The sequence below is a fragment of the Amblyraja radiata genome, chromosome 28 (genome assembly GCF_010909765.2).
Source record: "Amblyraja radiata isolate CabotCenter1 chromosome 28, sAmbRad1.1.pri, whole genome shotgun sequence".
In the NCBI taxonomy this organism is placed as follows: Eukaryota; Metazoa; Chordata; class Chondrichthyes; order Rajiformes; family Rajidae; genus Amblyraja; species Amblyraja radiata.
The window spans coordinates 4,464,265-4,478,377 of record NC_045983.1 but is presented as its reverse complement, the minus strand read 5'-3'; the positions used below and the strand labels follow the sequence as shown (position 1 = coordinate 4,478,377).

Sequence of the window (14,113 nt, the reverse complement as noted above, 5' to 3'; positions counted from 1 at the left end):
ATCAGTCCTTTTGTGAAAGGGTGCAAGAAGAAGTACTTAACCCAATGTGCTATTATCCAGAATTGGATCCAGAACAAGATTAGCTCTTGGTTCGCATGGACAAGTTGGGCTGAAGGGCTTGTTTCCGTGCTGCATGACTCTATCACTCTGACTAAGACATGGAATTCAAATCTTCTCTCCTATCTCGTTACAAAAAATCATCTGAAATAAAGTGTGGTCCAGGTTTGTCCCAGTTTCCAACATATGCAATGGAAAAGCAAGTTTCTGAATTCAAATGACCACCCCAATATGTAGAAACAAAGAACTGCAGATACTCGTTTATACCAAAGATGGACACAAAGTGCTGGAGTAACTCAGCGGTTCAGGCAGCATCTCTGGAGAAAAAGAATGGGTGACGTTTCGGGTCGGGACCCTTCTTCAGACGGAAGATGCTGCCTGACCTGCTGAGTTTACTTTAGTTTAGAGAAACAGTGTGGAGATATGTCCTTCGGCCCACCGTGTCCACGTCGACCGGCGATCCCTGTACACTAGCATTATCCTACACAGTGGGGACAATTTACAATCTTTACCAAAGCCAATTAACCTACAAAGTTGTACGCCTTTGGAGTGTAGGAGGAATCCGGAGCATCCGGAGAAAACCCACGCGGTCACAGGGAGAACGTACAAACTCCATACAGACAGCAGGCGTTGGTGCTGTTAGGCAGCAACTCTACCGCTGTGCTACCCCAGTTACTCCAGCACTTTGTGTTCAACCTAAAATAGCTGACACTCATCCTATTAAGGCAAGAAAGCTCAAGATACCAGGGCGCTGGGGCAGACAAGTTTCCAGTTCTGACTTGAGCACACTTTTCCTCTCCTTATTTCAGATTTCCGACATTTGCAAATCATTTCCCATGAATTCTTACCTGCTCAGCTCCCACCATACTGATTGGCTTGCACTTGAAAAGGTGGTTGATGAATTTTGGAATGAAGGAGCTGTACAAAGAAGAAAATTAAACGTTATATTCTGGAGCAAAAAAAAGGCGCATCAAGGATAAAACATCTGTCCCATTTCTGGAAACACGTGACTTTTTTTAGTTTAGTTTAGAGACACAGCGCGGAAACGGACCCTTCGGTCTACCGAGTCCCTGGCAGACTCCGAAAACACACTAGGGACAATTCTACATTTATACCAAGCCAATTAACTTACAAACCTGCACGTCTTTGGAGTGGGGGAGGAAACCGAAGATCTCGGAGAAAGGTTCCGCAGGTCACCGGGAGAACGTACAAACTCCGTACAGACAGCACCCGCCGCTGCAAGGCAGCAGTTCTAGTAGATAATGCTACAGGCATCTTGGAAAACCTGCATTGGGGCCACCGAGAAGCCGAAAGAAAGGATGAGAGCTTCACGCCCTTCAGCTCAGCACTGCTTTCTTTCTACAACCCCCAAAAGACAGAGAGTGCTGGAGTAACTCAGCGGGTCAGGCAGCATCTCTGTGGAGAACGTGGACAAGTACAAAGTGCTGGAGTAGCTCAGCGGGTGTGGAGAACGTGGACAAGTACAAAGTGCTGGAGTAGCTCAGCGGGTCAGGCAGCATCTCAGCAGCACAGGATCCTAGATAACCTCAAAATTAAAAATCTATATCCATGATCAGTGATTTTCTGAAGTGTTGAGAGCAAGGATCGGTGACAATAGCAGGTGGACAATAATCCTCCATTGTACGTGCTAAGCATCCAACGCAAGGGCAGTAGCCATCATGTCTACATTGCACAATAGAAGATGAATTTCTATTCCTAGGTCTAGGAACAGGTTTGATGGCTACCTTCCCATTCACCGGCTGTTCATATGCTCATCAGTTCGCCAACCTTTGCCTGTTATGTGGACTGTGTTAAATAGCTCAGAGGCAGGGATGGCACGGTGGCGCAGCAGTAGAGTTGCTGCCTTACAGCGCCAGAGACCCGGGTTCCATCCTGACCGAGGGTGCTGTCTGTACGAAGTATGTACATTCTCCCAGTGACCTAGAGGGTTTCCTCTGGGTGCTCCGGTTTCCTCCCACACCACAAAGACGTGCAGATCTGTAGGTTAATTCACTTTGGTAAAGATTGTACATGATCCCTAGTGTGCAGGATAGCACTAGTGTATGGTGCCCACTGGTCGGTGCGGACTCGGTGGGCGTAAGGGCCTGTTTCCGCGGTGTATCACTATACTAAAGTAAAATGAAGACTGTATCCTGTGGCATCTTAGAACGCAGATATTGGCTGCATCACAAAGTAGAGAAGGATGTGCTTAGGTTTAGATTTAATATGGTCACGTGTACCAAGGTACAGTGAAAAACTTTGTTTTGCATGCTATCTACTCAAATCACACACTACGATTCATAAATACAATCTACCCAAACTGAGTTACAACAGGTCGAGCAAAGGGAAAGTTACAGAGTGTAACATGTAGTTCTCAGCATTGTAGTGCATCAGTTCCAGAGACAAAGTCCAATGTTCACAATAAGGTAGAGGTCATAGAGTCAGAGTGATACAATGTGGAAACAGGCCCTTCAGCCCAACTTGCCCACACCGGCCAACATGTCCCAGCTTCACTAATCCCACCTGCCTGCGTTTGTTCCATATCCCTTCAATCCTGTCCTATCCATGTACCTGTCTGTTTCTTAAATGTTGGGATAGTCCCAGCGTCAACCATCTCCTCTGGCAGCTCATTCCATACACCCACCATTCTTTGTGTGAACAAGTTACCCCAACAGAAGTGGGGAGAAGAAGCAATGAAGAACTGATGAAGGAAAACGAAGAAGGAAAAAGATGGTTGAAATCCATTGTCAATCACAGCTAGACACAAAACATAGCCAGACTGAGAAACACTACTTTGATGCAAAGTAGAATAAATGTTGAAGTGCAGAATTAAGGGTGATTGATTGCTGGTCGGCATGGACTCAATGGGCCGAAGGGCCTGTTTCTTTACTGTATCTCTAAACTAAACTTAGAGCAAAGAGTCATTTACCCAGGTTAGGGGAATCAAGAACTGGACGACATAGGTATAAGGTGAGAGGAGAAAGATTTACTAGGAGCCTGAGGGGCAACTGTTTTACTCAAGAGGGTGGTTGGTAAATAGAATGAGCTGCCAGAGGTGGTTGTTCAGGCAGGTAACATAGAAACACAGAAAATAACATAGAAAATAGATGCAGGACCCTTCGAGCCAGCACCGCCATTCAATATGATCATGGGTGATCATCCAAAATCATTACCCCGTTTCTGCTTTCTCCCCATATCCCTTTATTCCGTTAGCCCTAGGAGCTCAATCTAACGTAGACACACAATGCTGGAGTAACTCAGCGGGACAGGCAGCATCTCTGGAGAGAAGGAATGGGTGGCGTTTCGAGTCGAGACTCTTCTTCAGACTATATCTAACTCTCTCTTGAAACCTTCCAGTGAATTGGCCTCCACTGCATTCTGTGGCAGAGGCACCAACGACATCAGGACCTGGCAATGGGAGGTAAAACAACAAAAACAGACTTGGTTGGTAGTCTTTCTGCGGAGTTTAATGTTATAATAGAGCGATTGTCCTTACTTTCTTTTTCTTTCTTTTCTAGGGTCTACTTTCTTACTTTACTTCCTTCTCTAACTTCTTTTCTAAGGGGCTTTCTTTTCCCAACACTCTCTTGCACTTCACGACTCTTGCGCACCTTCTTTACTTTCCTTACTTCTATCTTTTTCTTAAAGCTTAAAAAAAAAAATGAAGCGGTACAAAAAATGTATTAAGATATATGTGTTGTGTGTTATTGTAATTTACCGTACTTCTAATAAAAAAAAAATTAATTTAAAAAAAATTAAAAAAAGACATTTAAAAGACACGGACAGGTTCATGGAGAAAGTTTAGAGGGATATGAGCCAAGCGCGGGCAAATGGGACTAGCTTTCGTGGGGCATCTTGGTTGGCAAGGATGAGTTGGGCCGAAGAGCCTGTTTCCGTGCAGCATGGCTACACCTTCCACCAATCCTCTCTCAAAAACAACAATTGGACCAGAAAGCCAACAGTCTGGAGGCAAACTAGCTGAACAGGGCAGGTGGTCATTTCGTCAAAGGAAGAGGTTTCGCTTTATTTCTCTTTTCAATTAGGGATCGCGTAGCCATAATATGCTGGATGTCAAGGAGCTCAAGGTCAACCCGATTTGTAAATACTCTAAGTAGGAGATTACAGACGTGAGACTCGTCTATTTCTGCCACACATTACTCAGTGGTAACACATCTTTAACCCCATTATCACTTTAGCAGTGCATGTGTGCAAGATCAAATGTCAAAGCAAGTGATTAAAAACATAATAAGCTTCATGAGTCTTATAACGTGGCCGGTGGATAGCTCGTGGCAACGCTGGTTGTGACTCATGCGATGGGGCACTTCAACGGATAATTCAAGCAAAGTGGAGCATTCGTGAAAATTATGCTTTGGTTTGGGTGTGTTTGGGACATTCATTAATGAGTTAGTTTGGTTCAGGGGTCTCTGATCTTTCTGCTTAGCATTTGCTTGATCCTCCCTGAGCTTTCTGGCATCCTTGTGGATGTAATTGTTCCACGCAATGAATGGCCGTATTCACAAAAGCAGGGAGAGTGTAAACCGAAAGAGGGGGGAAAAAAAAAGTTTTCCCTTTGGAATTTGAGTAGGCAGCAGTTGAGATGGGTTGGGGGGGGGGGGCTTGTGTTCCAGAGCCGCACAAGAAATGATTGCTTTATCTTCACAGCCATTCCACATAACATTATGGGCCTGTCCCACTTAGGCAATTCTTTCGGTGACTGCCGGCGACTGTCATAGTCGTAGAAGGTTGCCGAAAAACCGGCGACTGAACCCCCCTACGACAATGTCTACAACAACCTACCACTTAGTCGACGTCAAACTACCGACATCCGGCGAACCATTAGGACGTCCACCTACGACCACACCTACGACAACCTACGTCCACCCACGACAAGCTACGACAAGGTACGACCCTGTCGGCGACAACTGAAGACAACTTAAGAAAATTCAGTCGCCAGTACCTGTTGCCGGTTGACATGTGTAGCCACCAATGGAATTCACCCAAGTCAGCACCGGTGACAATCAACGACAGCACCTACGTCAGAAGAAGTCAAGCTACGCTCATTGGCGTCAAGCCAACTGTCCCCGACAGGTTTTGAACATTCCAAACTTCAACGGCGACCAGAAAAATGCTACAATTCTTTGGGCGACTGAGGAGACTACTCATGACCATACAGGCGACAGCCTAGTCACCTGAAAAATTGTCTAAGTGGGACAGGCCCATTACTAGTTCTGGGGCAGATCAACTGCGAGTTGCAGGACCCTTGATACTTAGACACTGGAAGGTACTGAACCAAGTGACAAGTCACTGTACTGTTGTGCACCCAACTCTTCCCCTCCCCCACTCACCTTTGTACACCTCATTTACGTAACTGTTCTGGTCATCATGTTATGGGAAAGATGTTTAGCTCAGTTTAAACTTACAGCGTGGAAACAGGCCCTTCAGCCCACTGTAAAAGTGAAGGGCTTGGATAGAGCGGATGTCGAGAGGGTGTTTCCACTTGTGTGAGCGTCTAGTACCAGAGGTCATAGCCCCAGAATTAAAGGACGTTCCTTTAGGAAGAAAATGAGGAGGAATTTCTTTAGTGAGGGGGTGGTGAATCTGTGGAATTCTTTGCCACAGAAGGCTGTGGAGTCAGTGGATATTTTTCAGGCAGAGATAGATAGATTCTTCATTAATACAGGTGTCAAGGATTATGGGGAGATGACAGGAGAATGGGGTTAGGAGGGAGAGATAGATCAGTCATGATTGAATGGCAGAATGGACGAAGGGCCGAATGGCCTAATTCTACTAATTTCACATGAGTCTTGATTAGTATGGGTATCGGGGGTTATGGGGAGAAGGCAGGAGAATGGGGTTGAGAGGGGAAGACAGCTTAGACATTATTGAATGGCGAGTAGGCTTGATAGACTGGATGGCCTGATTCTGCACCTATCACTCCTGCCATTCGGAAGAATCTATAGGAGTCTGAAAACAATGACCTCCAGGTTCAGGAAGCGCTTGTTCCCACCATGTATCACACTTTTGAACACGACACAACACTAACTAAACAATGAACTATAGACTTTATTAGTTGCACAACAGATTTTGGGCTTTTTTGCACTAGTGTTGGAGTTTTGTTTTTTTATATATCGTCTATGAGTATTATGTTTATAGGCCTGTTGTGCTACAAGTAAAAATGTAATTGTTCTGTGGTCTTTACATATGACAATTAAATACGTAACCAACAACTGCAGATGCTGGTTTAAAGCCCTGTCCCACGGTACGAGTTCATTCCAAGAGCTCTCCCGAGTTTGCCCTGGTTCGAACTCGGAGATTTACGGTAATGGCCACTCGTCGGTACTCGGGGCTCTCGTGTACATTTTTCATCATGTTGAAAAATCTTCACGAGTCTTCCCGTGCTTACCTGCCGTTAGCGAGTCTTCCCGAGTACCTGCCGTTAGCGCTAAGAGATGTCCCCGAGCTCTGACGTCCCCGCTACGTTCATTCTCCGTGCTTACCACGAGTTGATGTATTTTTAAACTCGGGAGAGCTCTTGCAATGAACTCGTACCGTGCGACAGGGCTATTAAACCGAAGATAGGCACAAAAAGCTTGAGTAACTCAGTGGGACAGGTAGCATCTCTGGAGAGAGGGAATGGGCGATGTTTCGGGTCAAGTCTGAAGAAGGGGATTCACAAACTCCGTACAGACAGCACCCGTAGTCAGGATCGAACCCGAGTCTCTGGGGCTGTGAGGCAGCAACTCTACCGCTGCGCCACCGTGCCGCTCCATTCCTTTGTCAAAACAACTGCACTATTATAATTGGCCTCGAGAACGGTGCTAAATATTCCAGACGGAATTCCCACTGCTGCTTGTTAACCAATGTCACCTGCCGGAAGCCGTTTAACATCAATGTCAGAAGACGAGGTCAGGCTTTGGTGTGACACCCTGTCATCAGATATTCTGCTCAATTTCAGAAGCTGATGGCCCTGGCCTGGTCCAATGGTGCATGAAAGAGGTGCACCTGAACTGCAGGATGTTTCCTGTCCTGGGCTAATTATAACTCTCCGCCTGGTTACCGCGATCAGAAGCCGCTTGAAAACCAGCAGCACGGATGTGTCAAATGAATCCCAGGATCTTGTCAGAATGAGCCGAGGTTAAGCAGAAGTCTGCCTTCACATCTTTGAGCCCGGTTACATGCTTCAGTCAGCCTGTGTTTCGGACGCTCGGACCAGTAGATGTTTTCTTTCACCCAATCTACACTTCAAGCTGCCTCGGCAAGGGCCGCCAGCATAATCAAGGCCTGTTCTTGTACTTTACTGTTCTATATTCTAAAAGGGAGGGAGGGAGGGGAAGGCAGTGGGGGTTGTATTGTATGTTAGTCGCCGAAAATTGGTAAATTCGACGTTCATGCCATTTAAAAAAGGGCACAAAGCGCAGGAAAGACCAGTATTCTTCTGTGTTCCCAATCAGCTGAGAAAATATCAGATGGACACAAAGTGCAGGAGTAACTCAGCGGGTCAGGCAGCATCTCTGGAGAATATGCATGGGTGACGTTTTAGAGATGGGACCTTTCTTCAGACTGCGTATAGAGGAGAGGTAGGAAAAGGCCAGAACAAAGCAGGGCCGGCAACAGATGATCAAGGAAGGGTGGAGCCCACAATGGCCCATTGTTGGCTGGGGAAGAGGTGATAATGACAGGGATACGAACAGTGGAACTGGTAGAACAACTGGGTTGAGGGAGGTGGGGGGGGGGGGGGGGGTGGAGGGGTAGCAACAGATGACCACGGAAGTATTTCTGGAGAACGTGGATCGGGACCCTTCTTCATTCCGGCAAGCAGGCCCGACTGACCCCGCTGCAGGACTCGCCCGGTAGCCCCAGGACCAGGTCCTGCCCAAAGCCTCGGTGGTCGGCGGGATTGGGAACCCTCCCGAAGGCTCGGTAGACAGCGTAACCGGGACAGAGCTGGAGAAGTTGGACGCGAGGAGCAAGGGGTCGGGCAGGAGGGTGAACCAGGGTAATGCATCCAGCGCCTTCAGTCAGGCTGCAGGAGCCCTCCCCCCCCGAGACACAAAGATGGCCGGGCGAGGTGAGGAGAGGGACCTTCGGTCTGCGGGAACTGTTCCAGTACATCGAGTGCGCGGGTCCACCAGTCTTTGGGCTTTGCATAATGGCGGCAATAAATGGCGGCGCCCGCATGTGTGATGTACGGGGAATGAATTTCACTGCGCAGTTGCATATGTGGCATGTAAAGTTGGCCATTGGCTATTGAGCTACCCCAGCTGGCAAACCTCTTTGTTTAAGAAGGAACTGCAGATGCCGGAAAATCGAAGGTAGACAAAAGTGCTGGAGAAACTCAGCGGGTGCAGCAGCATCTATGGAGCGAAGGAAATAGGCAACGTTTCGGGTCGAAACCCTTCTTCAGACTCCATAGGAAATAGGCAACGTTTCGGGCCGATACCCTCGGGTTTTCGGCCCGAAACGTTGCCTATTTCCTTCACTCCATAGATGCTGCTGCACCTGCTGAGTTTCTCAAGCACTTTCGTCTACCAAACCTCTTTGTTACTTCAGTTGACCAATAGCACAAGTCAGCTCACCCCCTGGTCGGTGAAGCAGTGGAATTTTCCAGGCCTGGTTCAAGTCAAACACCTTCTCCCACATTACAGACGTTCAATTTATTGACTTCTTAATGTTGTTTGTTGGAGAAGCCCATTGAGGTCGGGCGGCAGCTGGATTACCAGATGGAAATTCTGCCTGACACGGTGTCAGCAGGGAGGCGGAGAGCTGGCCCCCAAGAGGACTTCTTTGCTGTACCTACAATACCGGTGGAGCGTAAAACAGGCATCCCTTAAGATGTGTGGTATTGGGAAAACCTACCATAAATAGTTTTTACTTTACCCATGGCACTTTAAAAGCATTGCAACGTCACAGAATATTACACTCAAAAAAGCATGACTGCTCGTGTAGGAAGGAGCTGCGGTTGCTGGTTTAAACCGGACACAGACACAAAAAGCTGGAGTAACTCAGCGGGTCAGACAGCATCTCTGGAGAAAAGGAATAGGCGACGTTTAGGTTTGAGACCCTCCTCCGGACCGAGAGTCAGGGGAAAGTGGAACAAGAGATATAGAAGTTGCATAGGATAAATAAATTAAAGACATACAAAAAGTAACGATGATGAAGGAAAGAGCCCATCATGGTCCATTGTTGGCTGTGGGGAAGGTGATCACGTTGTACAGACAGTGGAACTCAACAGGACAGCAGTGAAACTAGTAGGATGTCTAGGGTGGGGAGGGACGGCGAGAGAGGGGTGCAAGGGTTACTCGAAGTTAGAGAAATCAAAATCATACAGCTGGGTTGTACCTATAAGCTGCCCAAGCGAAATATGAGGTGGTGTTCCTCCAATTGGGGCTAATCATCCCCGATCAGTACCCTGTTCCTGCCTTCTCCCCATACCCCTTGATTTGCTAGCCCTAAGAGCTCTATCTAACTCTCTTTTGAATGTATCCAGTGAATCGGCCTCCACTGCCATCTGAGGCAGAGAATTCCACAAATTCACAACTCTCTGTGTGAAAAAGCTTTTGAGGAGAAGCTTTTTCACACAGAGAGTTGTGAATTTGTGGAATTCTCTGCCTCAGATGGCAGTGGAGGCCGATTCTCAGTTCTAAACGGCCTACCCCTTATTCTTTCACTGTGGCCGCTGGTTCTGGACTCCCCCAACATCGGGAACATCGTGCTGACTCAACAAGGCTATTTAGTTGCGTAGGAAGGAATTGCAGATGCTGGTTTAAACTGGAGATAGACACAAAACTCAGCGGGTCAGACAGCATCTCTGGAGAAAAGGAATAGGTGACCTTTCGGGTCGAGACCCATCTTCAGTCTGATGAAGCGTCTCTGTCCGAAACATCACCTATTGCTTTTCTCCAGAGATGTTGTCTGACCCGCTGAGTTACTCCAGCTTTTTGTGTCTATCAAAAACTATTAAGACACTCTCCTTCCTTGTTGGATTGATGCAAAATAATAATCTATCATTCCCACCTTCTTCCCTTACCCTGCAATGAATTATACACCAGTACAGTTGCAAGTTTACAAGGAAATACTGGGGACTAAGGTAAGGCTGAATTAATGAGGGAAAGTGTTGGTATTCACCAGAGGCAAGATATGAACAGAAAGAGAAAGTTAATGATTCAAGTTTCCGGTCCTTGAAGGACATTGATCTGAAATGTCTCCACCAGGGACATCAGTGCATGGTCAAGTTACAGGACGGTAGCCAGACGTTGGCTGACTGATACAGGGAGGTGAGTTCACGGCAGATGGACAATTTAAATTGGACTAACGTGGCGGCACGGTGGCGCAGCGGTAGAGTTGCTGCCTCACAGCGCCAGAGACCCGGGTTCAATCCTGACGACGGGTGCTGTCTGTATGGAGTATGTACATTCTCCTAACCCGAACCCTAAAGGGCCTGTCCCACTTTCACCACCTAATTCACGACCTTTTTTACTCGTGGACATTTTTCATCATGTTGAAAAAACGCCCCGACCTACTTGATGCCACGAGTACCTACGACTGGCATCACGACCTACCTACGACCTCCCACGACCTCGTGACGACCATGCTGCGAGTATGAGTGAAGGGCAAACTCGGCAGAGGTCGTGAATTAGGTCGTGAAAGTGGGACAGGCCCTTTACCCTACCTTGCATTAGGTTGTGTACGTGTGTGGGGATCGCTGGTCGGCGTGGACTTGATGGGCACTGTATCTCTAAACTAAAACCTTAATTATATAAAGTTTATAGAATGATACAGCAGGGGCGGCACGGTGGGGCAGCGGTAGAGTTGTTGCCTGACTGCGCTTTGAGCCAGAGACGCGGGTTCGATCCCGACCTCGGGTGCTGTCTGTACGGAGTTTGTACGTTCACCCCGTGACCATGTGAGTTTTCCCCGGGATCTTCAGTTTCCTCCCACACGCCAAAGACGTACAGGTTTGTAGGTTACTTGGTATAAGTGTAAACTGTCCCTAGTGTGTGTTAGACAGCGGCACTGGTCGGTGTGGCCTCGATGGGCCTGTATACACACTGTATCTCTAAACTAAACTAAACATCCAGCGTGGAATCAGGCGCATTAGCACAACTTGCCAAAATCAACCATCAACGACCTGAAACGTTACCTATCCATGTTCTCCCGATATGCTACCTGACCTACTGAGATCCTCCAGCACTTTGTGTCTTTTTGTGTAAACCAGCATCTGCAGTTCCTTGTTTCTACTTCCTCTGGTGATTCGTTCAATATACCTGTGTGTAAAGCTGCCACTCAGCTTCCTATTAAATCTTTCCCCTCTCACCTTAAACCTATGTCCTCTGGTTCTTGATTCTGCTACTCTGGCTAAAATACTAGGCAGTCATCCTATCTATTCCCCTCATGATCTTATCCACCCCTAAGGTCACACCTCAGCCTCCTGCGCTCCAAGGAATAAAGTCCCTTCCTTTCCAATCCCTACAGTTTAGGTCCCTCAAGTCCTGGTCATATCCTCATAAATCTTGCCTGCACTCTTTCCAGCAACAACATCCTTCCTATAGCTGTGTGACCAAAGCTCAACAATGTACTCCAAATGTGACCTCATCAATAAATTTGGAATTTAGAAAAGAAATTAATCTCAGAAAAACGTTAACCTTGAAACCACTCGATTGTAGCAATGTATACTTGTGAAAGAACCTGAGCTGCTGATTATTTCCAGAATGTTCTCTTTTTAGGTGTTTGCAGCTGCTCCTTATTGTTAACCCCTTCCTGAGCATGTCAGGGGCAGTGTGTGCAGCCCGCTCCTCTACTCACTCAATATCCATGACTGCGTGGACAGACACAGTTCCATCACCCCTCCGTTGTGGCTATTAACCTCCCAACTATCGAAAGGATCTACAGGAGTCACTGCCTCAAAAAGGCCACACACCACCCTGCCCACACTCTCAATCACTACCGCCATCAGGAAGGAGGTATAGGAGTCTGAAAACCGTAACAGCCGTGATTTACAAAGTTACCAAAGAAAACTAACCTACGAACCTGTCCGTCTCTGGAGTGTGGGAGGGAACCGGAGCACTGTGAGCAGGTGGTCACAAACTCCGTACAGACAGCACCCATAGCCAGGATCGAACCCGGGTCTCTGGTGCTGTGAGGCAGCAACTCTACCGCTGTCTCATATCTCTCCAAGTTGTATATGTCGGAGCAGTGGTGGAGGACAGGAGTCACTGCTTCAAAAAGGCTGCCAGCACCACAGTGGCATGGTGGCCCAGAGTTGGTGCCTCACAGCGCCAGTGACCCGGGTTCGATCCCGACTACGGGTGCTGTCTGTACGGAGTTTGTACGTTCTCCCCGTGACCGCGTGGGTTTTCTGTGAGATCTTCGGTTTCCGCCCACACTCCAAAGACGTGCAGGTTTGTAAGCTAATTGGCTTGGGTTTGGCCACATGGCATAAGAGTAAATTGTCCCTAGTGTGTGTGATATAGTGTTAATGTGCGGGGATTGCTGGTCGGTGTGGACTCGGTGGGCCTGTTTCCGTGCTGTATCTCTACACTAAACTAAGACACTGGCATCATGGCTTGGCCAGGCTGAGCCCCTCAACTACAACCCAGTGCCGTGGTAGGACAAGAGACCTGTACACCGAAGTTAAGACTCGAAAACCCAAGCGGTCCCCGCACTACAAAGACGTACAGGTGTGTAGGTTAATTGGCTTGGTATGAATGTAAATTGTCCCTAGTGCGTGTAGGATAGTGAACTGTGCAGGAATCGCTGATTGGGGAGCACCTGGTGGGCTGAAGGGCCTGTTTCCGCGCTGTATCTCTAAACTGAACGAAAGCAAACTAAACACAGTCACACCCTATTCAATGACTTTGAGCCAATTGTTCAAAATTAAGATTCACTTCCGTCAAGGCACAGTCTGTGCCAACTGAAATGACACATTGTTTTATAGAGGGTGCGTTGTTCCATGGCCTCACTGCATCAGAATAGATGAATGTTTGGCTATGGTGCAACTTGACATTGAGAGTGTCAATAAACGTTTGAAGTAGCCAGCACGCACTCACATATTTGAAAGATGGAAAAAGCATTCAGACCTTTAGCTTCTGAAATGTTACTATGCAATTGCCTTTGGTTTAGCTGTAATGAATATACAGTAACCCCTCGTTATAACGGGCCATGGGGAGGGGGGGGGGAGGGGGAATTGTGTCTGTTATTGTCGATTGTCTGCCATAACCGAGTTTAGGGATGATCATTGTGTAAGTAGTAGAAACAAACACTGCAGTTGCTGGTTAATACAGAAAACGACACACAGTGCTGGAGTAGCTCAGCGGCTCAGGCAGCATCTCTGGAGAACATGGATAAGTGACGTTTCGGGACAAGATACGTCTTCAGACTCTCGGTCCGGAACTGGGCCTGGAATCCCGGGGAGAGGCGAGAATCGGCTGTGTCGATGGTCGGGGCCCGCGGGCGGCCGGAGTGCGGGTAGCAATCGGTGGCGGTGGCGTGCGTGGCCAAGGAAGCGGCGGCGTGGGGGGCCAGCCGGGGAGACGGTATGTGCGGGAAGTGGCGCGGGCAGCCGTCTGTAGACCTGTCCCCTATCCGTTATAAAGAGATTGGAAAAAAACAAGGGTCTATGGTATTTTGGGGTGTACACCTCAAATATCTATCTCAGGAACAATGCACAAAATGGTTTCCTTCAGTGAAATGTAAAAAGATAGGGAAACAACTAGCATCTGTCCAAACTGATCTCCAAACAAAATATTTGAAGTGAAAGTCTAGTGTTCTGCAGCCAAAAACAAAAGCGCATCGGGTGGCTGAGGTTATGGAGAGAAGGCAGGAGAATGGGGTTGAGAGGGAAAGAGTGAATGGTGGAGGAGACTTGATGGGCCGAATGGTCTAATTATACTCCTAGAACTTATGAATTAAAATAGATTAAGGGTCTTTTCAATGTGGATCATCGCATGGATACGATAGGTTTAGTGGGGTATGGGCCAGACAGGTGAGATTAGTGTAGTTGGGGCATGTTGGTCAGCACAGGAAAGTTGGGCCGAAGGGCCTGTTTCCACGCTGGATG

The 14,113-nt window shown here is 47.7% G+C and overlaps 1 protein-coding gene across 1 annotated transcript in view; it reads right to left on the bottom strand.

Moving 5' to 3' along the window:
* The window catches only part of vps53 (VPS53 subunit of GARP complex), a 359,847-nt gene that overhangs the window by 58,391 nt on the left and 287,343 nt on the right, over nt 1–14,113 (bottom strand). The window contains exon 19 of the mRNA XM_033045623.1: nt 906–975. Within this exon, the coding sequence (XP_032901514.1) occupies nt 906–975 (70 nt within the window). The remainder of the gene's footprint in view (nt 1–905; nt 976–14,113) is intronic.